This window comes from Myotis lucifugus, unplaced genomic scaffold (assembly GCF_000147115.1).
Source record: "Myotis lucifugus unplaced genomic scaffold, Myoluc2.0 scaffold_254, whole genome shotgun sequence".
In the NCBI taxonomy this organism is placed as follows: domain Eukaryota; kingdom Metazoa; phylum Chordata; class Mammalia; order Chiroptera; family Vespertilionidae; genus Myotis; species Myotis lucifugus.
Genome location: NW_005871302.1, coordinates 1330279 through 1353633, shown reverse-complemented (window position 1 = coordinate 1353633; position 23355 = coordinate 1330279). Strand labels below are relative to the sequence as shown.

At 50.8% G+C, this 23355-nt stretch overlaps 2 protein-coding genes and 1 non-coding gene across 3 annotated transcripts in view; 1 reads left to right on the top strand and 2 right to left on the bottom strand.

Moving 5' to 3' along the window:
- Positions 1 to 9826, bottom strand: part of ABI3 (ABI family member 3) — an 11260-nt gene extending 1434 nt beyond the window's left edge. The window contains exons 1-6 of the mRNA XM_023762610.1: positions 9432 to 9826; positions 3446 to 3613; positions 1891 to 2067; positions 582 to 667; positions 317 to 412; positions 18 to 173 (exon numbers count right to left, since the gene is read on the bottom strand). Coding sequence (XP_023618378.1) covers positions 18 to 173; positions 317 to 412; positions 582 to 667; positions 1891 to 2067; positions 3446 to 3613; positions 9432 to 9548 — 800 coding nt within the window. The 5' untranslated portion in view covers positions 9549 to 9826. The remainder of the gene's footprint in view (positions 1 to 17; positions 174 to 316; positions 413 to 581; positions 668 to 1890; positions 2068 to 3445; positions 3614 to 9431) is intronic.
- Positions 9827 to 11752: 1926 nt separating this feature from the next.
- Positions 11753 to 14054, top strand: GNGT2 (G protein subunit gamma transducin 2). Its single transcript, XM_006098972.3, has 3 exons — positions 11753 to 11898; positions 13124 to 13208; positions 13630 to 14054. Exons 1-3 carry the CDS (start codon positions 11753 to 11755, stop codon positions 13753 to 13755), a joined length of 357 nt encoding a protein of 118 aa, XP_006099034.1. The 3' UTR covers positions 13756 to 14054.
- A 3817-nt stretch (positions 14055 to 17871) lies between these two features.
- TRNAQ-UUG lies at positions 17872 to 17943 on the bottom strand. Its single transcript has one exon. It is a non-coding gene; the product is annotated as a tRNA-Gln (tRNA).
- Positions 17944 to 23355: the final 5412 nt, after the last annotated feature.

The following is a 23355-nucleotide window of genomic DNA, read 5'->3' as shown; positions in this document are numbered from 1 at the left end:
AGGGCGGAGTCCCTTACCTGGAGGGGGCAGGGACAGTTCTCTCCAGCGGAGGGGGCAGCAGGTCGATGTCCGAGGCTGGCGGAGGGGGTGGGGCCATGGAGCTGGGAAGAGGAGGGGGCGGGGGTGCTGCCTGCCCCTTGGCCGTGGAGGCCCCACCGACACCTTCGGCGCTGCTGGAGGTCAGGGAAAGCAGGGGCGTTTAGTTTGGGGGACCCCTTCCCCAACGGGCCCCGCCCCTATGACCCAGCGTGACAGCTGGCAGGAGGCCCCGCAGCTCCCACCACAGCCACTCCCGGCTCGGGCTTGGGGGGCTCACCCCGCCGAGGCCAGGGACGAGGCAGAAGAGGCGGCGGAGAGTTTGCCGTCGGGCACCACGGGGAGCTGCACGGGCTCCGGGATCCTGGGCGCGCGCCTGCGGGGAGGGGGGGGAGGGTGTGGTCAGGTGCGGGGCGGAGGGGGGGAGGAGGGGGAGGGTGTGGTCAGGTGCGGGGCGGAGGGGGCGGCCGGCGGAGGAGGAAGTTGGGCGGGGAGGGGAGGGGATCATGTGAGGCCGGTTTGGGTCTCGGCGGGCGTGCCCTCACCCCAGAGTCGCAGAGGTGGGTGTGGCGGGCGCCTTGATGCTCTTTCGAGACAGGGTCCCGGTCCTCGACAGCTGCGTGCTCAGGTCCTGCGGGGAGACGGGGCTGGGCTGAGCACCCCCCCCCGCCCCCTCCAGCTCCCTCATCCCACCGGGGAGAGAGGAGAAGGGGGGAGGGGGGCGGACAGGGACTGGGAGGAAGAGCGAGGCCCTGCAAGTTCCCACTTCCACTTCCCAGCCCCCTCTCGGCCCGCCCCACCCCGTCTTGCTCACGGCCTGGGCGCCACGTCTGCCGCGGCCCCACGGAAACCTCAGCACAGACAGTCTGAAGGCCACTTCCTCTGCACGGCCTCCGCGGCTGCGGGCCCCTCACCCCCTCCCACAGCGTCTCAGCGCCCAGCCTGGTGGCTTCTAACCCCGACCCCGGCCTCGGCGTGGGGCTGAGGAAGGCGTGGGAAAGCAGGGACCGTCACGCTTAGCAAAGTCCCACTGGCGGGCCTGTAGCCCTGGCTCTGGGGTTCAGGCAGAGAGGAGCAGAACACACTATAGAGTGGGGTGTGCCCATGACAAGGTGCGAGCCCGCGCAGGAGAGCCCCTCTGTGACCATAGGGTTGCCCCAGGGGAGGGTCCACAGGGAGCGACATCCTCTTCTCTACTTCACTGGGGTCAGGACACAGGGACTTAGCCGAATCCTAAAGCGTTTAAGCTGGACAGGTGGGGAGGCCTGGTGCCTGCAGGGAGGATTTAGTTCCCCCGCTTTGAGGGAAAGGTATGTTCAGGATATGGGAGGAGGAGGAGGGGCCGTTTAGATACAGAGGGGCTTGCATCTAACCCGGAACGTTGGAGTGTGGGGCCAGGAATTGATGGAATGGGGTGGTGGTGTGGGGGGTGTCCTCGCCCCCCTCTCAGTAGACAGACCGAGAAGAAAATGCCAGAGTCCTGCTCCCTTGCCTTCACCATGTCCCCTTTGAGTGGCTGCATCTCTGCCCCTTCTCGCCCCACAGTAGCTCTGGGGTGACTTCTCAGTGCTGTGACCTCAAACCTCCAGACAGAGGAAGTTGCCGTTCTCACGTGGCTGGGGAGCCGTTCTCATGCACACCCCGACAACCGCCCTTCCTCCTCTTGCCCTTCACACATGCCAGCGCCGCGGCTCAAATGTCAGTCTCAGCAGATCATCTGAGCACAGGGCGAAGGCCGGTCATGGGGGGTTTTTAAGGAGGGGCTGGCTTCAGGAAGTGGGGACAGGAACATGGATGTGGAAGAGAAAGTGAGGGGGAGAGGTTGTGGAGAAAGAGGAGGGGCCCTGTCTCTACCTTGATCCCATGGCCAATGTCATCCAGGCAACCGAAGTTGAGGGGTTTCCTGAAGTAGGGCGTCAGGGGAGGTAGGCTCTCGGGGGCGATGACTTTCTGGCTGGGGTGCAGCCGCTGGACAGTGGCTAAGGTGCCGATCTCCCGCCGGGCCACCTTCTCCATATGCATGTTCACCATCTGTGTGACAGGGTTTGAGGTGACAGTGAGGGGGGGCTCTACAGCACCACCTTAAGGGAGGAAGAAGCTAGCGACTTTGGGGTGGGGGTAAGGAAGTGGTGAGGTCCAGAGAAAGAGTGAGCCTTGTCCCCAAGGCCACACAGCATTTGGGAAGAGTTGCCGTGGGAGGACGGAGCCACTTTGGAGCTACTTCCTGGTGGAAGAGAATGGGGGTTATTATTAGCTGAGCAGGAACCAGAGGAAAAGAGAAAACCGCATCCCTGGGGATGTCGGGGAGAGAGCGGGCTGGCTTGGGAGCAAAGAGGGAGAACGCGGAGGTGGCTGAGAGTTGTGGCAGGGTCAGCTCTCCCTTTTGAGGGACAAATAAGTGAATTAATTTCTCTTGGGATGTTTTGTGGAGAAACCTACAGCACTGAGAGGGTAGGAACTCCCCTCTGCCTGGATGAGAGGAAGGCACCCCCACACTGAACACGGGGCTGCTGCACAGGCCAGGCTGATGTGTAATTGGATCTGTGCATGTGGATTATGGGGCAATTAACTCCTCAGCCAAGGATCCAGGAAGGAAGGAGGCGGGGTGTGATAGGTGGGCAGGGGACACTAGGGTGGTGGCAGTGCTTCCAGAGCTGAAGATGACCTTGCCAAGCAAGCACTCTGGGTCTAGGATATTTATTAAGTTACTAGAGGCCCAGTGCACGAAATTCGTGCACTGGAGGGGGAGGGTCCCTCAGCCTGGCCTGCGCCCTCGCAGTCCGGGACCCCTCCCTCCTTACCGCCTGCCTGCTCTCTGCTCCTTACCGCTTGGCTCGCTGCTCCTTAGCGCTGCCACGGAGGCGGGAGAGGCTCCTGCCACCACTGCTGTGCTCGCCAGCCGTGAGCCCAGCTTCTGGCTGAGTGGCACTCTCCCTATGGGAGTGCACTGACCACTAGGGGGCAGCTTCTGTGTTGAGCGTCTGCCCCCTGGTGTTCAGTGCACATCATAGCAACCGGTCATTCTGGTCGTTCAGCCATAACGGTCACTTAGGCTTTTATTTTATAGATTGCCCATGTTTAGATGGAAACAGGGTCCATTTTGCCTCTTTCCTGGACTACGCAGCCACCGTGATTGGTAGAACCTGCTTCCTACTACTACGCAGGGTAGAAGTCAGAGAAGGAAAGAGCTTTGCCTTCAGGGAGTACCTAGTCTGATGGGGCAGCAAGGCCCAGCACTGACACAGCCACAAAGATAAGGAGGTTCAATTGGGAATTGCCAAGCTTCTGTGACAAAGTCAGACATTTGGATGTGGAAAAAGGCAGCAAAGAAATATTACTACAGAAAATGCCCTAGTGGGGCTGAAGAGGGGGGGGGGGATGATGCAAGAAGCCGCCCCACATTCCTTACCTGGCCCAGTGTGCTTACACGGGCTTCCACCTGTCGCAGAGCGACTGCCTGCAGGTCCAACATGCGCAGGGTGTTCCCGGCCAGGTTGCCCACCTGGTAGGCCACGCTGGCCAGCGCCTGGGTGGTAAAGGCCATGGTCTCCTCCAGTGCCTTCCGCTTGTCTGTGGCCTGAAATACACACAGTCCTGGTCAGAGGCCAGCACCTTCCACTGATTCTTTGCTGGACAGGTGGGATGGGAGAGGGTATAGGGAAGGTGGGGCTTGGATTGGGGAAAGCAACAGCCCTTAAGTGTTTTACCAGAAAGTGTTTTCCATAAGAATGATGTGACAGTAGGTGGACTAGGGACATCAGAAAAGCAAGTCTGTAGCCCCAGGGAATGGAGGCCAGGGAAGAGAAAGATGCCCCTTCTCAAATAGTCAAGCTGAGGATGAACCCTACCACCTTTTTGAGGACCTCTTGGAAGGTGGGGGTAAAGGGTAAATAATAGAAATGAGAGGGAAAGGCAATACTGATTGAAGGAGATCTCAAACTTAAAACCCAGTTGACCTTCTGGAAAGTTCAGGCCCTCATCCAAGACCTTCTAACCAAGATCCTGTGGGAGTGAGGCTGAGGAGTCTGTGCCTTTATTTATTTATTTTTAACTTTTTATTTTATTTTATTTTAATTAAATCTTTATTGTTCAGATTATTACAGTTGTTCCTCTCCCCCCACCCCCCATAGCTCTCCTCCACCCAGTTCCCACCCCACCCTCGGCCCTACCCCTCCCACTGTCCTCATCCATAGATGTACAATTTGTCTAGTCTCTTCCTGCACCCCCACACTCCTTTCCCCCCAAGAATTGTCAGTCCACTCCCTTTCTATGCCCCTGGTTCTATTATATTCACCAGTTTACTCTGTTCATCAGATTTTTTATTCACTTGATTTTTAGATTCACTTGTTGATAGATATGTATTTGCTGTTCATAATTTTTATCTTTACCTTTTTCTTCTTCCTCTTCTTAAAGAATACCTTTCAGCATTTCATATAATACTGGTTTGGTGGTGATGAACTCCTTTAGCTTTTTCTTATCTGTGAAGCTCTTTATCTGACCTTCAATTCTGAATGATAGCTTTGCTGGATAAAGTAATCTTGGTTGTAGGTTCTTGTTATTCATCACTTTGAATATTTCTTGCCACTCCCTTCTGGCCTGCATAGTTTCTGTTGAGAAATCAGTTGACAGTCGTATGGGTACTCCCTTGTAGGTAACTGACTGTTTTTCTCTTGCTGCTTTTAAGATTCTCTCGTTGTCTTTTGCCCTTGGCATTTTAATTATGATGTGTCTTGGTGTGGTCTTCTTTGGATTCCTTTTGTTTGGGGTTCTCTGTGCATCCTGGACTTGTAAGTCTATTTCTTTCACCAGGTAGGGGAAGTTTTCTGTCATTATTTCTTCAAATAGGTTTTCGATATCTTGCTCGCTCTCTTCTTCTGGCACCCCTATAATTCGGATGTTGGTGCGCTTGAAGTTGTCCCATAGGCTCCTTACACTATCTTCATATTTTTGGATTCTTTTTTGTTTTTGCTTTTCTGGTTGGGTATTTTTTGCTTCTTCGTATTTCAAATCTTTGACAGGAGTCTGTGCCTTTAAAAGCTCCCCAGGGACTCTTGTGCTCTTTGTTTAGCTCCAGTCTGCAGGTAGGTATTTGGGGAATAATGACTTGGTCCATTTTATAGATAAGAAAATTGAGGCCCAAAGATAGTTACCTCATTCATTCCTTCCTTTCAATACCTTCCAGTACATGGAGGATGAAATCCAAACTACTAACTAACTATGACCTTTATAGGATCCCCACAAGGCCGGGTCCTGTTTTCTCTTCACCCTCATCCCCTACCACTCCCTCTCTCGCTAACTCCCCTCCAGCCACATTGGCCATGGGTTTCTGTTCCTGATCAAGCTATGATTGTTTCTACCTCAGGTCTTTGCACTTGTACTTATTTCTAGAAAACTTCTTATTGTTAAGTCTCAGCTCCTCAGAGACACCTCCCTCACCACCCTATGATTTTCCCCAGCCCACTTCTGTATCAACAAACATATTTACCCTGTTCTCTTTTCTTCAAAGCAATTAGCACTATCAGCAATTATTTATCTACTAGAGGCCCGGTGCACAAAATTCGTGCACGGGGTGGGGGGTTCCTCAGCCTGGCCTGCACCCTCTCCAATCCAGGACCCCTTGGAGGATGTCAGACATCCCTCTCGCAATCTGGGACCCCTGGCTCCTAACCTCTCACCTGCCTGCCTGCCTGATCGCCCCTAACTGCCCTCCCCTGCCAACCTGATCGCCCCTAACCGCCTCGGCCTTGGCCCGCCACCATGGCTTTGTCTGGAAGGAAAGCAGGATGACCAGAAGATGTTCAGTTGACCCGGTCTAATTAGCATATTACCCTTTTATTAGTATAGATTTACTTTATATCTACTACACAGATGCACACACACACACACACACACACACACACACTCTAAAATGTAAGCACAGTGAGGGCAAGGAGCTTTTCTGTTTTATTCTCTATCCCATCTTGGTATAGTGTCCCCAACACAGATGATAATAAATATGCACTTGTGAATTAATTAATGTATTTCATATAAACCTAAATACTTGCTGGGCATCTTCCCACTGTCTTCCAGGCACTGTGCCAGGGGCTGAGCAGGGTCACACTGCCAGTCAGTGGTGAAGGGGTGGACAGGGAGTGGCTTAAGACAGAAGAGGGATTTTTTTCAGTCCCAAATCCCACGGTGGTGATTGGGACAAAAGTTCTGTGGTCAGTTGGTTCCCCAGGCAGCTTCCTCATCTCTGGTTGGATCATGGAGTTGCTGCATTCTAGCCTGTACCGTTGTGGGGATGGGGAGGTAAGTCCAGGGCAGACAAGGCTGCACCTTGGGGTCTCAGCACTGAGGTGCTCCTCAAGGCCCGTCAGTGGAGAACACACCTGGAACCTATCAGAGCAGGGTGCTCAGAGATCTGGGTGCCTCCAAATGTAGCTTGAGTTAGGCCGGAGCCAAAGGGCAGACCCAGAATCTTCTGAGCTGCCCCTCCTGTGTTACTCCTCTCAGGAGTCCCTTCCTGCCTTTCTGTTCCAACACCAGTTAGGAGATGCTCATTTGCAAGCAATGTACATTCATTAGCATATGCAACCAAGTGCCTTGACAAAGCAAAGCAATCAGGATTTTTTTGTGTTGTTTTTTTTTTAAATCCTTAACCAAAGATAAGTTTTTATTGAGGAGAGATAAGTTTTTATTGAGGAGAGAGAGAGAGAGAGAGAGATCTACAACCAGGTATGTGCTGACCAGGGATCAAACCTGCTACCTTTCGGTGTATAGGATGACGCTTCAACCAACTGAGCCACACTGGCCAGGCTAACCCAGGAAGTTAAAACCAGAAAGAATAACAGGTCTTGTTCTAGTTCAAGACCTCCCTTTAATAGGTGAGGAAATGAAGGCCCAGAGGGATCAGGGACCATTCCTTTGGTCTCCACCCAAATTTGTTAGCTCAACTCTCCTGTACTCTTCCCTCCCTGGACTGGCGTGTGGACTTTATCACTGGATTTATTCTACCATCCTAAATAGGAAAAATGTCTGCTTGGTCCCAATTCTGGCCGGCTAGAGCCTGGGTGCCTACTAACCCCTGGGTCTTAGACCAAAGTCAGGTCTGGAGGTCAAGGGTTTGGGACCTATCTTCATGACTGACTGCTTATTTATTATGCAAATTAACCCATCTGTAAACTCCCTGGACCCTGACAGAGAACTCTGCAGTTGACCTCATTCCCCAAGGGTTTCCTGACACCTGCTTGTGGTAGAGGGAGGGGGCTGGGAGAGGACAGAAGGCCTAGGAACCAGGCCTTGTTAAAAAGCAGTTCTAAGAAGTCATCCATACCTTTCTCAGGCATTTGCTCTCCAGACAAAAATCCTCAGAGAGACCAGAAAAGGGAATTGGTTCTGTGGTGTCACGGTTAGTGTTCTGCCAGAAGCAGGAGTCCAGGAATGCCGACCTGGGCCAGAGCTTCCTATCCCCGGAGTGTTTTGCAAGGGCTGCTCCACCTCACTAGACTTGGCTTTTGTTATCTACCTGTACCTCTCATCCTTCTGATGAATAAGATGATGGTGATGATGATGGTGGTAATAATAGTAACAGCTGCCATGTATCCTGGCCTGTTTAAGGGGCAGGCACTGGGCTAAATGCTCCAATACATTATCACATTGTACTGAGTTAAGGGGAAAGTTGCCACAGGTCCTATAGTTGGTAGTTGGCAGAGTTGGACATTGGACTCAGGCCTTTGTGCCCTCAAATCCTGTGTGCACACTGTGTTCAAATGAGAGCCCACGGAAAGTGCTTTGCATTGTGCAGAACTGATTGAAGGAATGGGAAGGAATACTTCCATCCTGGTCATCAGGAGGCACGCGCCTACTGCGCTAGGAGAACAGAGCTGGTTTACAGGCCAGTCAACACCTATGCCACAGTCAGAGTCGGAGTTATGGATTTGAATCCAGGTTCTGCCACTATCTTGAAAATCTTGGGAAAGTGAGTTAACCTTTCTGGACCTCGGCCTCTGGTTGTGAAATGGGAGTGGTTCTCCCCTCACAGGACCGGGGTGAGGACTAAAGGAAGCAACCCACTTGCCCAAAGTAAGGGGGCCGAGGGTTTTAACTATTATTATCATTGCCTCTCTCTCTTTTTCAAAAATATGTTTTATTGATTTTTAGAAAGAGGAAGGGAAAGGACAGGGAGATGGAAACATTGATGAGAAACATCATCAGTCGGCTGCCTCTTGCACATCCATCCCTCGCTGTGGATTGAGCCTGGAACCCAGGCATGTGCCCTGACCGGAAATCCAACCAGTGACCTCTTGGCTCATGGGTGGATGCTCAACCATTTAGCCACACTGGCCAGGCTCATTGACTCTCTCTTTCCCATAAGCACTTGCTCCTTTTATTATGATTATTTTTCAATGCTCTTATTAATCTGGGAATCCCTGTGCCTCCTCTCACAGTTAGATCAGAACAGGTTAGAAGAATGAAGTTTTGCTGACGGGATAAGAGGATTAGTCTGTAGCCCTTAAGGGAGCAGAGGAAACCGAGGACAGAGAGTGCAGATAAACCGTCTTAAAGTCATACAGCATGTCAGGGAGGCGGGGAGGTGGGGAGCTCGGCTTCAGAATCAGGAGGCCTGGGCTGATGCCGGCTCTACTGTTCCCAGGTGGTGTGACCTTCAGCGGGTCCCCTTGCCTCCCTGCACTGCTGTCTCACAAGGTGGTCACCAGGATTCATGAAATAACAGAGGTGCTCAGTCATTAAGTCTTTCTCCTTCCTCTTCTCTTTTTTTAAAAAAATATATTTTATTGATTTTTTTACAGAGAGGAAGGGAGAGGTATAGAGAGTCAGAAACATCGATCAGCTGCCTCCTGCACACCCCCCACTGGGGATATGCCCGCAACCAAGGTACATGCCCTTGACTGGACTCGAACCTGGGACCCTTTGGTCCACAGGCCAACGCTCTATCCACTGAGCCAAACCGGTCAGGGCCAGACCCCTCTCTTGAACCCGGCCTCGTCTCCCTGCTCCCCCGCTCTCCCTGATCCATCTCAAGCCTTGGGCAGTCCTTTGGAAGTCTCACCTAGAGCCAGCCTGACAAGAACAGATGGCGCCAACGTGTGTGTGAGGACAAGCCTTTGGGCCTGTGGATCTGAGTGAGAGGCTGGGAGGCTGAGAATGGTGGGGGAGTGTGCCCGGACATCTGAGGCTTGGGCAGAGAAAAGGGGCACAGTGGGGGCTTGGGTAGCACAGGGTCACGGTTAAAGTTTGGGGGACTGTGTTGAAGCTGAGGCCTGGAGCGGGAGGATTTCTCAGCCAAAGCCCAGGACAAGCACCTGTCAGGATGGTCCCCATGGCCTTGCCCGGGGGATGGCCTTGCCTAGGGCCCCTCGAGGGACTGGGGCGTCGGGCCGGTGCCCGCCTACCTGTGCGTAGTTGTCTTCGCAGTAATCGGCGACTCGCAACAGGGCGCTGTGGTTGCCCCGCAGAGCCTCCCGGCCCGTGGGGATCTCGAACTCCTGCAGCTGCTGCAGCTCTGCCATCGCCCCGGCTCTGCCGGCTCCGTGGGAGCCACTGGTTTTGTGCCTCAACCTTCCCTTGATTGGTCGCTCTGCCTGCCCTCTCTCTCACCGCTTTTGGTTTCCTCTTCGTGAGAGACCGAAACCTGCCTGCAAAGGGCAGGCATGCTCATTCCGGGACAAGAGGAAGTCAGTGCTGCTCCCGGGGCCTGCGCCGTTCTGTCCCCTGCCCAGAGGAAGGGGACAGCCAATGGTCCCTTTGGGGGCCCAGCCTCCCAACCTCTCCCCGCAGAGGAAGTCAAGGTCGGGGCGTCTGCGACTGCTCCCTGGGCCTGGAGAGGAAACTGTTGGGGGGGTGGGGTGGGGGTTGATTGCGGAGGAAGGGGGGTGGCCTGCTGGGAGGGGGGGGGGCGTGGAGACAGATTTTCCACTCATGGATAGGGAGGAAAGGGCAGAGGGTGGGGGCTTCCTTGGGAAGCTCAGGGATGAGTCACCAGGGGACAGCAGAGTGGAGGGTGGAGAGGATGTGGAGACCGGTCGTGCCGGGGGGCCTGTAGGGTGGCGGAGCAGCAACAACGAAAGACAGACAATGCAACAGTAAGAAGGACCAGACGGGACAGCAGGAAGATACAGCCAGAGTCCCCTAGGAAGTGTTTACAAGCCTCTGCAGGGCTCCATGGGATGCCGATGTGGTGCGCATGCTCTGTGCTCGATGGAGGCAGGATGAGGCAGGATGAGGTGAGATGGACCAAGTGTAGTGTGAGGGACTCAGGTTAGACAACAGGAAGGACTTGGCTGTGAGAAGCACCAGGTTCAAGATCCTGATGAACTGCTCGGGTTTAGGAAGCAGCGGTGGCTAGAGCACTGAGCCGGCCTCGGGAGGTAGGTGCTCTATTTCCTGCATTAACAGGGAGGTGGCTAGATGGCCTCCAGGGTCCTGTCCTGGTCTGAAATTCTTAGAAATCCTGGAGCAGGGAAAGTTAGGATGGATCCCGGGCCTCCTCCTGGCCCCTCTGAGCACCCAGCCTGTCACCCTAGAGGCAGGAGAGAAAGAGGATCGCTCACTGACCATGTTGGTCCCTTACCATCTGCTCCTCCATTGCCTTGTCATTGGACAGGCATCAGCCTGAGCAGGAGCTCAGTGTCTGTCACCTTGGGTGGTCCTAGGAGGAGACCAAGAGAAAGATCAGGATATGTGCCCTATGCCCGATGCTGGGGGACCGCTGAGGGAGACCCACACTCAGGCTCAGGGAGGCATGGAGGCCTGGAAATGGGTGTGAGAGGTGGCCAGGGCCACCAGCGCTAGTTGACACAGCATCCTATGTGAACACGTTATTGAATGAGTGAACGACGAGTGAGCTGGGAGAAGCTTATAAAGTGAAATTGTGGGGCTCCAATCAGGGACACAAAGGCTTCTTGGGTGAGGGAAGTTAGGAGCTGCTCTAGGACTGGCCTCATTGGGAAGAATCGCCTTAGTGAAGTCTCAGAGGTAGGGGAGGGGAGGGCTTGGGAGAGGAGGCAGGGGGAGGGTGTTGTAGTGTACCCCGAGAATCACACAAGGACACCTCAAGAAGTCGAATTAAGGAGCCACATTTATTTCAAAGCCGGGACTACGAGGGGGCAAATGCTCTCCAAATCTCGTAGTACCTGAGTGAGGGCAGTAGCCATCTTATAAAGGCAAAGACCACATCCTGCTAGACATGGCATGTGGAATTATCTTGTGAAAGCAGTTTTACAGAAGCAGAATTGAGCAGTTAATAATCTTTAAAGGTTATGTATAGTTTCAGTCCCTGGAGCCACTGAGTCACCAGAAAGTATTCCCGGAGCCACCGAGTTAAGGAAAGCAATTGTGTGGGTCTGGTCCTCAGACACAGGAGAATAGCCTTTGGGGTGTGGGCTGGCAACATAATGGGGTGATTTATGTGAGTTTCCAGGTCTCAATCTGGAAACTGAGGCGACTACCCTATTGTTTAAGCAAGCAGGTGTGTACAGAAGCCAGAACAGCAGGGTTAAAATTCAAACAGCAGTTCTTACCCGAGATGAATGTTACTGTGCTTTATTGCTTCAAGGGGAGCATGTAGGGCTGGAGGGTGAGGACTGGGGAAAAAGGCTCTACGCCAGGGGGGCCACTGAAGGGGTGGAGCTTATGCAGGGGGCAGGGAGTCCGCTCTGGTGGCACTGAGAGCTCGGCGGCTCAGGCCGATGGATGGGCTTAGAACCTTGAGCCTATGATCAGCTTAGGCATCAGAGATTCGGGCTTCCAGACCATCTGCTTTGTCCAAAGACGTTCCGCTGAAGAGAAGCTGGGAGGCTCGAACACCATCCTGTCTGGGTTGGGCACAAGCGACTTGAAGTGCACGTTCCTTCTTGGCAGGTGAGAGGGGCTGAGGTTGTAGTGGGCTGGGATCTAGTCTTGGAATTGTTGAAGTCAGGCACCTGACAGGCCTTTCTGATAACTGTGTGATGATGATGGTGATGATAAGAGTAATAATAATCAATGTATTGTGTTCGTTATGTGCCAGGCAATGTATTAGAATATTTTAAAGGCATTATTTGTTCGTACTCACAATACTCGTATAAGGTAGGTACTATTACTATACCCATTTTGCAGAAGGGGAGACTAAGACCCAGGGAGGTTGAGGGACTTGCCTAAGGCCTCGCAGCTTGGAGGCAGCAGAGCTGGGATCAGAGCTGGAGTCTAACAGGCTCCAGCGCTCTTCTCCTAACCACTAGGGTTCCCTCTCCCCTGACAGGACCTGGAGTTCCTTAAAAGTTCTACCTGTGTAGGATGTGCAACAATACTTTGCTCTCCAAACCTCCCTCACAGGAAGAGACTCTTTTTTAAAAAAATTTTACTTCAGAGAGGAAGGGAAAGGGAGAGAGAGATAGAAATATCAATGATGAGAGAGAATCATTGATTGGCTGCCCCCTGAACACCCCACACTGGGGATCGAGCCTGCAACCCAGGTATGTGCCCTTGACTGGAATCAAACCTGGGACCCTTCAGTCCGCAGGCCGCTGCTCTGTCCACTGAGCCACACCAGCCAGGGTGGAAAGAAACTCTTTTTCTCTCCCTCCCCCAGGCTCTGACTCCTGTTTCCTCCACAGACAGGTCCTTACCTGAGGACAGAGTGTGCCTCCCCCACCAGATTGGGGTCATCCTTTCACCCTGAGCCTAGACCAGTGATGGCGAACCTATGACACACGTGTCAGAGGTGACACGCGAACTCATTTTTTTTTGGGTTGATTTTTCTTTGTTAAATGGCATTTAAATATATAAAATAAATATCAAAAATATTAAGTCCTTGTTTTACTATGGTTGCAAATATCAAAAAATTTCTATACATGACACGGCACCAGAGTTAAGTTAGGGTTTTTCAAAATGCTGACACGCCGAGCTCAAAAGGTTCGCCATCACTGACATAGACTCATGCTAGAGGTGGGGTGGGGAGGATGCAGTGAAGAAATGGTGAGCAATGAGGGGCCTGAACTGGGGGACATGGCAGGGAAGAGGGTAGAAGTTGAGGTGCAGACAGTACAGAGGAGGGAGCTGGGGGAGCCCAGGGGATTTGCAATTCTGGCTGCAAAATCCTTTCCAGGACCAGGTCTCTCCGGGGCGAGAAGGAGCTATTGAGGATGGAGGTGGAGCAGCTGAAGAAGGAAGTGAAGAACCCAAGAGCTCCGGTGAGTCTCCTCTTCCCTGCCCTGCTCCCTCTTCTCCATCCCTCCTAGTTCCCATGGAGCTGGCACTCGAAGGAGGAAGTGATGGACAGTGGGGTGGTGGGACCTCTCTAGGGCAGTAGAAGGAGCAGGAGGTGCCTCTGGGATGGGGTAAGGAGGCTGGGGTTGGAGCCCATGGAGATGCACAGGACAGACCCTCAGCGCCTGCCCAGCCCTGGCTCTGGGCCAGCATCCCTTGCAGGTAAGTCAGGCTTTGTGGTTCTGGACAAGGACCTGCCACCCCTCTCACACCTGCCTGTCCCTCTCATCGTTCTTCTCTCTGGCCTCTGTCTCCACCCCGTCCAGAGCCGATTTGGGGGGGACTGACCGAGTCATGGATCCTGAGCAATAAATAAGGTTGGGACCTTGCTTTGCTTTCTCCCAGATTTCCAAGACGGGAAAGGAAATCAAGGATTATGTGGAGGCCCAAGCAGAAAACGACCCTCTTCTCCAAGGCATCTCTGAGGACAAAAACCCCTTCAAGGAGAAAGGCACTTGTATGATAAACTGATGGTCCCAGGGCCCCTCGCCCTGACCTCCTGTCCCTCCTCAGCCCCACTCCTCCCCCAGAACCTGTCCTGGGACGCCCAGAGGGTCAGTGAATTTCCACCTTCTCTCAGCCACAGAAGAGGAAAGAGACAGACCTGCTTCGGGTGGTCCTGGCGCTTTGCTCTCTGTGGGTGGCTTTGGTCAGGGACAATGTTCTGCAGGCGCCATCTTCTGGAAAATGCTGCTCTTGGGGGCAGTTCCTTCAAGGGAACTGTTGTTGGGGAGGACGAGAGGTTCTACCCTGAGCTACTGGGGCTGGAACAGAAGGAAATGTGGAGGGGGTTTCAGAGAGGCTGGAACTAGGAGGGGGAACAGGGAGGGGCAGGAGGGGTGGTGGCAAGCTCATAAGTGTTTTACTAAATGTGAGTTAAATACCATTAGTGAGTTATGAAATCAATTCAGTAGATTGTAACCAACTTTTAAAAAGGAAAAAAAATGTGAGTGTACAGTACTTTTACATGTAGTAAAGGTGAATATTGTTTCTTAAAGTTTTTAAAAATATATTTTTTATTGATTACAGAGAGGAAGGGAGAGGAAGAGAGAGATTGAAACATCAATGATGAGAGAGAATCACTGATCGGCTGCCTCCTGCACGCCCCACACTTGGGGATCGAGCCCACAATCCAGGCATTTGCCCTGACCAGGAATCAAACTGTGATCTCCTGGTTCATAGGTCCATGCTTAACCACTGAGCCACACCGGTCAGTTTATTTCTTAAACTTTTGTTTCAGTTTTGTGTATGTGTGTACTGGATGGTGATGTAAACAGGTGTCTTACCGAGGATCTTGGTAGAAACAAATGAACAAACAAACAAAAAAATGGTGAAAGCCACTGGATAAATGATGAGAAAGGTCCTGAGTGGGTGTGAGTAAAAGCCTGCGTGTGCGTGAGGATTCACAGCAGAATCAAATCTCAGAGCAGAAGGCAAGGCCACTTCTGTGGAGCCCCCAACTTCCACTTCAGTGCAGAAATCTTCCTACACCCCCAAGTAGCAAAGACTGTGGAGACCCCCCCAGGAGACTTCCAGGCATCAGAAGCTCAGAATTTCTCAAGCCTGTTCTGTTGGTGGACAGCGCAAATGGTTAGAAAGTTCTTCCTGTTTGCCTCTCTAACATCCACCCGGGAGTTCTCCTCGGCCTCTGTGGCAGCCCTCCAAGTGTGTTTTCTTCCCCGTGTAAACATGTGTTCTTTTCTCAAGAATCTGAGCTTCCTTAGTCTCCACTATTTGGTTGTTTTTCTAGCAATTACCAATACTGAGCCGACTGTGGATCGGAGAAAAGGACTTTTCAATGACCATTTTACTGATTCTTGCAACACCGCTATTCAAAAGGCGCCATAACTGTCCTTTCACAGCTAAGGCTCAGAATATCTATTTTTAATTTTTTCTAGCCTTATTGAGATATAATTGACATATGACTGTATAAATTATAATGATTACCATGACAAGTTTAGTTAACACATCCATCACCTCACATCGAAAAATGTTACAGCTTCTGAACATTTAACTTTCGTACCCAACTGCACCCAGAAGTTAGTGGCAGGATGAAACTTATCAGTGTCTCTGTGTGATGCCTGGAATGGAACCTGATCCTCCAAATGCATCAGGCTGGCTCAGAGTAAAGGATCTTTATCCTGGGTCCCTCTTTGTGGCTTACCTTTTTTGTTTTTTATTTATCCATTTTATTTATTTATTTATATAGTTAGTTAATCCTCACCGGAGGATATTTTTCCATTGATTTTTTCAGAGAGCGTGGAAGGGAGGAGGAAAAACAGAGAAACATCGATGTGAGAGAAACACATGGATTGGTTGCCTCCTGTACTTGCCCTGACCAGGGCCTGGGATTGAGCCTGCAACCTAGGTACGTGCCCTTGAACGAAATCGAACCCACGACCCTTCAGTCTGCGGGCCAGCGCTGTATCCATTGAGCCAAATTGGCTTAGGGCCTATGGCTTACCTTTTCACTTTCTTATTGGAGTCTTTGATAAGAACATAGAATATTATATTAATTCAAGAGGTCTGGTGCACGAATTCGTGCATGGGTGTGGTCCCTCGGCCTGGCAGGTGATCGGGGCCATCTCACCCAGTCCCATTGGGGCCATTGGGACTGACCAGCCAGCCAGCCAGCTGGCCTGGGAGAGGGACTGCAGGAGGTTGATTGGCTGCAGGAGGTTGGCTGTGGGAGTGCACTGACCACCAGGAGGCAGCTCCTGTGTTGCGTGTCTGCCCCTTGGTGGTCAGTGCACACCACAGTGACCATAGGTCGTAATGGTTGCTTAGGCTTTTATATATATAGATGATGACATATAACAAAATTTTAGAATCTTCTGTGTCTTAAGATTTTCCCTACTCTGGTGTCATGAAAATATTCTCCTATATTGTTTTCCAAAAGCTTTATTGCTTTTCCTTTCAAAGGTCTACAGTTCACACAGAAGGTATTGCTCTGCTTAGTGTAAGTCGGGAGGAATTTGATTTCATATTTTTCCATATGACACCCATTGTCCCAGAATAATGTATTTAAAAGTCGGTCCTTTCCCCCACTTCCCTTTGTCATGTATCACTTGTCCAAGTATGTGTGGGGCTGCATCTGGGCTCTCTCTTCTGTTCCATTGGTATGTTTGCACCAGTAACCTTGCACCAGTATCACACTATCTCAATCTCTATAGTTTATAGTTGACAATAAGCTGATAGAGCAAGTTCTCCCACCTTATGCCTATGTACTTTTGAGGCTGAGATGGCTCATACACACAAATCCATTTGAATCTTTAAGGAGTGCGTGGGGTGGGATGGGGTGGGGTGCAGAGAGGCAGCTCACGGGAGAGATTCCGAGCAGTACCAGGATCCTCTCTGTTACCATGGCATTTTCCCAAGGGGCGAGAATGTATAACCACAGTGCCAATCACCCTGCAGGGAGATCACACATGCGTCATCGGCCCTTGTCACTTATCCCCGAGGGACAGACAGCTCTCAAAACCCAGATACCAATCCAAAGAAAACAACACGACATGCACGTCTTTCCCCTGCCCTCCCAGAAGGGCACCCTTTCCTGCAAATCACCTGGGCCTGGTCAGCACCGAAAACCTGGATCCAGGACAGACTCGTCAATAGAGAGATCTCGCTCAATCCTGTTGGTAAACCCTGTAGAGATCCCTACCCTCCTCTCGGGAGAAATCATGCATGGAAAAATAAGATGAGAAACAGACAGCAGAGATGCTCCGACCCGCTGAGACGGACTGAAGAGCCGGTACGCTAAGGAAGGAGTTTTTGTTGTTGTTTGTTTTCCTGATTGAAAGACACAGAGTGTGTGGTATAGGAAATATAGTCAACAATATTGTAATAACTGTGTATGGTGCCAGGCGGGTACCGGAAAAACCAGGAGGAAGGAGCACCTGTAACGTATATGATTGTCTAAACACTATGCTCTACCTGAAACTAATACAAAATAAAACGGAATGTAAACTGTAATTGAAAAAAGAAATTTTTTTTTTAAGAATCTAAAAGAACATCTCACTGTCCACTGCCTGAATAACAGACAACCAAAACAGACACACACACACTTCAGTATCGGACCGATTCACAGCCGGACGGACCGCCAAACCCTCGCCTCCCTCCCCAGCCCGGCGTTCCTTCCCGCGCCCCTCGGCTCGGCGGGGTCCGTTCGCCTGGCGGGCCCCGTTGGCCCCGGTTTATACAACAGAAATGCATCGCACTCTGCACACTGGCCAATAGGAGGAAGGATCCCCGGCAGCTTTTGGGGAGAAGGGGGTCTCCCAGTCCCGAAACTGCCGCTGCAGCCCACCCGAAGCAGGACCCCGGACGGGTCAGGTCCCTCCGCTGTCCCCTCCCGGGTTCAGTAACCGGGTGCCCGTCTCCCGGGGACAGACACTGACTTTTCCGCCCCGACTCTCACGCATGCGCACTGGGACCCCCAGCCAAGCGCTGAAAAGAAAACATCTTGAGAGAAGGGGAGGGACCCTAAACTGCGGCCGGGCAGGTCACCGGGGGCACCGCGCAGCCCGAGATGGCCGCGGCCGCCAGCAGCCCCCCAAAACAGGAGCTGGAGAACCAAAAAGCTCGGAGAGGTCCCACCGAGATTTGAACTCGGATCGCTGGATTCAAAGTCCAGAGTGCTAACCATTACACCATGGGACCTGCTGGCTGCTCTAGGCGGCCATGAGTCTTCTCAAACCATATAACTGGGGTTCCAACAGTCTTCCCAGAACCGCGGCCAATGTCGGGTTCACCTGGCGTGGGCGCTGGGCCCGAGGTCGCAGGGGCGAGCGGGAGCGAAGCAGCGGGGGCCTCGGCGTCCCGGACGTTCCCGGTCCCGGGGTGTCCTGTCTAGCCGCCACTCTCCCTGCTGTCCTCGGGGTCCTGGCCGGCGTCCGGGGAAGTCGGAGGGCGGGGAGCCGGCGGGGGCGCTCTCGGGACGGAGGTGGGATGGGGGGTGGGGGCCCTGGATGCTGGGCGGGGCTGGAGGCCGGGCAGGCGGCTCCTGCTCCCAGCTCCCCAGCAGGAAGCTCCGCGCCGCCTCCTGGGCTTCCTGCTTGTTTGCTTTCTTTCTTTATTTACACACGTGTGTCTTGCAGGGAATATTTTGGCTGAGCGCGGAGGGACCACAGTTCCAGCCCCGAGCGCGCCAGGCGCGCATTTTGGAGCAGGGCGTGCACCCCGACTGGTGCCTGGAGCTCCACGCGGCTGGACCCAGCTGAGTTCTGCTCGGAAGGTTTCACTTCCAGTTCCGGGTGTAGCTTGTAAAGGTACCTGGTAGGTGTTTCCTTTTAACCTGCAGGTTACCATCAGATCCGTGAAAGGGACGGTCCCTCTTGGGCTTTTGAAACTAAGTTTTACCAAGAGCAGAACTGGGCACTGTTCCTTCAGGCCAGTCCGGCGACAGATAAAAGTTTGTATGCCGTTCGATCCAGCAGTTTTCGTTTTGGAACTTTATCCAAGGAGCTACTGGGACAAGTGCCAAGTGTGCAGGATGGTCTCAGCTGTGTCGTTTATAACAATAAAGAACAGAAACGAAATGTCCTTTAAGTGAAAATTGATTAAATAAATATCGACTATCAATACAATAAATACTGTGCAGGAATTTAAGGCATAGGTTATTGTATTATCATGAAAAAAAGACGCAGGCCTAAATAAACCAAACAAAAACTAATCTACTTACCAATTAGTATCCTATATAATAAAGAGCTAATATGCTCATTAGACCAAACAGCAGACCAACTGTCCAGACGACCTTCCGGATGAAGCTGGGGCTGCAAGGGGCAGAGCCCCTTGCACGAATTTCGTGCTCCGGGCCTCTAGTGTATAATAAAATCTCACGTATACAAACAGAAAAGCTGTGTACCTATGTCATAAACAGTTGCCATTTATTTGCTCTGTGACCTCTGACTGACTCCCTTTCTTGAAGGATCCAACATTGTGGGTCTGGGTGACACCAGGGCTGTCCCCCAAGACAGATGTATTCTCCAGGCTTCTGGTAGCCAGAGTGAAAGTGTGTGTCCTTAGCCGGCCAACGGGACTTAGAATCCCAGAAGCAGGGATGCTTTATAACTTGTCCTAAAACAAGTGGAGGCAGTGATACCCAGGGTCACAGGACCAGTGATGGCAGCCATTCCATGTCCACTGGCAGCAGAAGTGGTGTCCTAACCGGACTCTCTGGGATCCTGACCTTGGCTGGGTTCCTGGCTGCCTGGTTCCCCTTCCTTCTTGCCCATTTTCCTGACTTTGCTTTCCCTGTGAATTACCTGGCCACTGTCCAATGAGCCCCTTCTCTGCTTAAGGTACGCAGAGTCTGTTTCTGTTTCATACAGTCAAGAACCTTCTTAGCCCAGATTGGAAAAGGCTTGTTGATGACAGTGATCTCAGGGGAGTACATTTTTGAGGGCCTGTTTTTCTGCACTGCTTGAAAAAAATTCTTCTAACGCTTGTATATTGTCAAGAGAAACATTACCAATTTTCCATTTTGAGGACGGAACCAAACTCCCCTTGAGCTCGTTTGGTGAGATAAAGGGGTCCCTCTATTAAGGCTGGAGTGACTTCATATGGAATTGATTTAATGTCAAGTGACTTTAGTGTCCCTGGGCCTCAGCTTTCCCATCTGTTTCCTTCTTACAGGGGCTCTGTGAGTGTGGGAGTGTGTTGCAATTAAATTTTCAAAAGCTACTGTAGAAATCCTAAAGGGTGATGATTACAGCCTTTGAAAGAGTATAGGAGAGAGTTCCTTCTGTCTAGTACAAGGATAAAGGAGTGGCTTCCTCTTCCCACTTCTCCGGACTCCCATTCCCTAGTTCTTCTTTTTCAGTTCCCACCTCCCTCTTTCTCCGCCTTAGAAAAATCTTACCAAATGAGACCCTGCTGAAACCTCTCTACTCATGCATTCCTCAAGTGCATGAAAGGGTCCTCTCCCTCACAGCTTTTGTCGTTACTCGCTGGAATTATAGGTAATGGTGTTCTATGGTTCGGCCTCTCCCATCTTTCCGCCCCTCCCGGGCTAGGCTGTGAGCGCTTTGGGGGCCAGGGCCCAGGACGGACTGCTCGTTGAATGTGACTAGCGCCTTACCAAACACTTCACTAAACCCCTCTGGGGGGCCCAGGAGACCTTAGGAGGGAGAAACAACTTTACAGTTTTGTGTTCAGAGATCAGAGAAAACAGAGATAATATGTAATCCCCTTGTCCCAGCAGCACTAGTTTCTTTTAACATAAATCCACGGTGCACAACATCCCAAAGAAGCCTTTGACATCTTTGAGCACAGACTCTACAATAAGCCTCCACAAGGTGGCCCCTGCAGCGTGGGGGAGTCCGGTGTGGTTAGGGTCAGTGGGGTTCGATCTGAGGGCTGAACTTCGGCAGAGTGCACCCCAGAAAGTACAGTGAGGCCAGGGGTTCACAAAAGAGGGCTAAAGTCCAGGATACGAGACTTTTAAGATATTCTCCCAAATTTTTTGTGAGCCTGAGTAAGTGGATAATGAATGGAGTAACAGGTACAATGATGCTTTGAGTACAGTAGTTAACATAAAAAATATTCATATTCACTATCAAGGCTAGGTTCATCGGTTTCCTTTATCCATGCAGAGGCCCCTCACAGTGAGCTGGGATGGAATCTGCCTTGCTCAGCACCCTCACCACCCAGGTTAGGTGACATCTGCCACAAATCCCCACTTTGCCTTGGCAGCTCTGGCATTCCCCAGGAAAATCTGATGGGGGAATCTGGCCACTTACTTTTTAAAAAGCAGCATCCACATTTTATCTTTTTCTTGAGTGTTTGCACTTTATTTTAAAAAATGAATTATTTTATATTTTCAGATTATAAAGATAAGACATTTACGATGGAAAATGTAGAAAATACAGTAAAGTACAGAGAAGATTTAAAAATAACCACAGCCTGGCCAGTTTGGCTCAGTGGATAGAGTGTCAGCCTGTGGACTGAAGAGTCCCAGGTTTGATTCTGGTCAAGGGCACATGCCCAGGTTGTGGGCTCGATACCCAGTGAGGGGTGTGCAGGAGGCAGCCGATCCATGATTCTTTCTCATCATTGATGTTCCTATCTCTCTCCCCCTTCCTCTCTGAAATCAATAAAAATATATTTTAAAAAATAAAATTAAAATAACCACAGCCCCAACAAGCACTTTTAACATTTGATGTGTTTCATTTCCTTTTTAAAAAATGCATTTTTAGAGATCAACCAAAGGACTTATATGTAAGCATATAGGCCTAACCAATGGGGTGAGGGCATGAGGGGGGGGATAGGGGGTAACGTGGGGATAAGGACACATATGTAATAACTTAATCAATAAAAAAAATTTAAAAAATATAAAAAACAAAAAAAATGCATTTTTACATAGTCTCACTGTATATATATATATATTTTTTTTTTTTTTAAAGCAGGTAGAATATGATTTTGCTGAGAGTGGTTTTCAGTCCAAATTTACTGGAAGTCCTATCATTTGGAGCCTTGTAGGGCTAGAAAAGCTGAATTCCCTACCCCAAGAGAAAGCACCAGCAGACACAGAAGACTTAGCCAGAGATCAGTTTGAGCAAAAAGACCAGCCTACAACATTGCAAAGCTTTAAACATTTTCTAAAAAAAAAAGCACTTTCTGCCCACGATGAGGAAAAACGTGGGGGCAAAGAACAGATTATAGACGGTCTCTCTGTACCTTAGACGCCAATTTTGAATAGCCTCCAGGCAGAGGCAGTTTAACCGAGTGCCAGAGAATAGGCAGAGGCCTGCGGTTACCAGAATGGATTTCCCAGTCTCAGAGACTATGTCTAGACAAGATGTCTGTAATTGACTGGAATTATCAGAAACCCTGTAAATTCTTGAGGTCTCATTGGCAATTCAGTTTCTTTAAAAATCTGACTGATAATAGCTAGTGAGTCTTAACGCCTATGGCCATCCCCAGACTTGTGAATGCTACCCAGCTCAAGGGGTTCGCCACTTGAGGTGTTCTGGTCAAGAAAGAGACGTAATTGTCATTAGGTAGTTCTGGAGATGGGGTTCATATCCAAAGCTCTGTCTCCCAGAAGGGAGGCTTAGCCATTGCTTATATACACTATCTGGTTAATATTAATGTTGATTTCTTCTGTGCCGTTGGCTAAACCTATCTGGTTGGATTTGGGTCAAGCTCATGGGGTTACAGCTGCATCTGCAAAATACCGTGCTACATTTTAACATTTAGCAAGAATTGCACTTAGTAAGAATTGCTCAGACCTTGAGATCTTTGTCCTATCCAACATTATCCTATATAATAAAAGGCTAATATGCAAATCGACCAAACAGCAGAACGACCGGTAGTTATGATGCGCACTGACCACCAGGGGGCAGGCGCTCAATGCAGAAGCTGCCCCCTGGTGGTCAGTGTTCTCCCACAAGGATAGCACTGCTCAGCCAGAAGCCCTGAGCCGGGCTCACAACTGGCGAGGGCAGTGGCAGTGGTGGGAGCCTCTCCTGCCTTGGTGGAAGCTCTAAGGATGTCTGACTAAAGGCATTTTTGTAGGCTGGTCCAGGGGGAGCGGGCCCAAGCCAGCAGTCGGACATCCCCCGAGGGCTCCCAGACTGAGAGAGGGAGCAGGCTGGGCTGAGGGACCCCCGGCCCCGAGTGCACAAATTTCATGCACTGGGCCTCTAGTTGTACATAAAATGCATGTACTATTACACAAAGTGATTGTGCATATTAGTTAAAGCTGGAAAAGCTTTTGCAATAGAATCTTTATGACAACAATGGAATGAGGTAGGTGTGTTCACTTCCAATTTGGGAGAATAAAAAATGACTGCCAGTCTATATCCATATCTGAGAAATGCTGAATTAAACTTAAACCGATTCCTTTACTACAGAACTTCTCAGAGCCTTTACTATACTAATGTGACTTGCAATTTTTTTTGAAAATTATTTGACCACTAAAATATTTTTCATTAAATTTTATTAATATCTCACAGACACATCTTCAGAGATCCTGAGTTACTCTCGGCCCTAAGGGCAGGGCTAGATCAGTTGTGGAATCTGCTGACTCCAACGATAACAGAGAGCTTTCCTCAACAACATGTGATGCTC

Excerpts from the sequence above, each read along its gene's own strand:
- GNGT2 (XM_006098972.3), top strand. The coding sequence starts at position 11,753 with ATGATCAGCTTAGGCATCAGAGATTCGGGCTTCCAGACCATCTGCTTT. Across the intron at positions 11,899-13,123 it reads TGCACGTTCCTTCTTGGCAG|GACCAGGTCTCTCCGGGGCG; the intron begins GTGAGAGGGGCT and ends AATCCTTTCCAG. Across the intron at positions 13,209-13,629 it reads TGAAGAACCCAAGAGCTCCG|ATTTCCAAGACGGGAAAGGA; the intron begins GTGAGTCTCCTC and ends GCTTTCTCCCAG.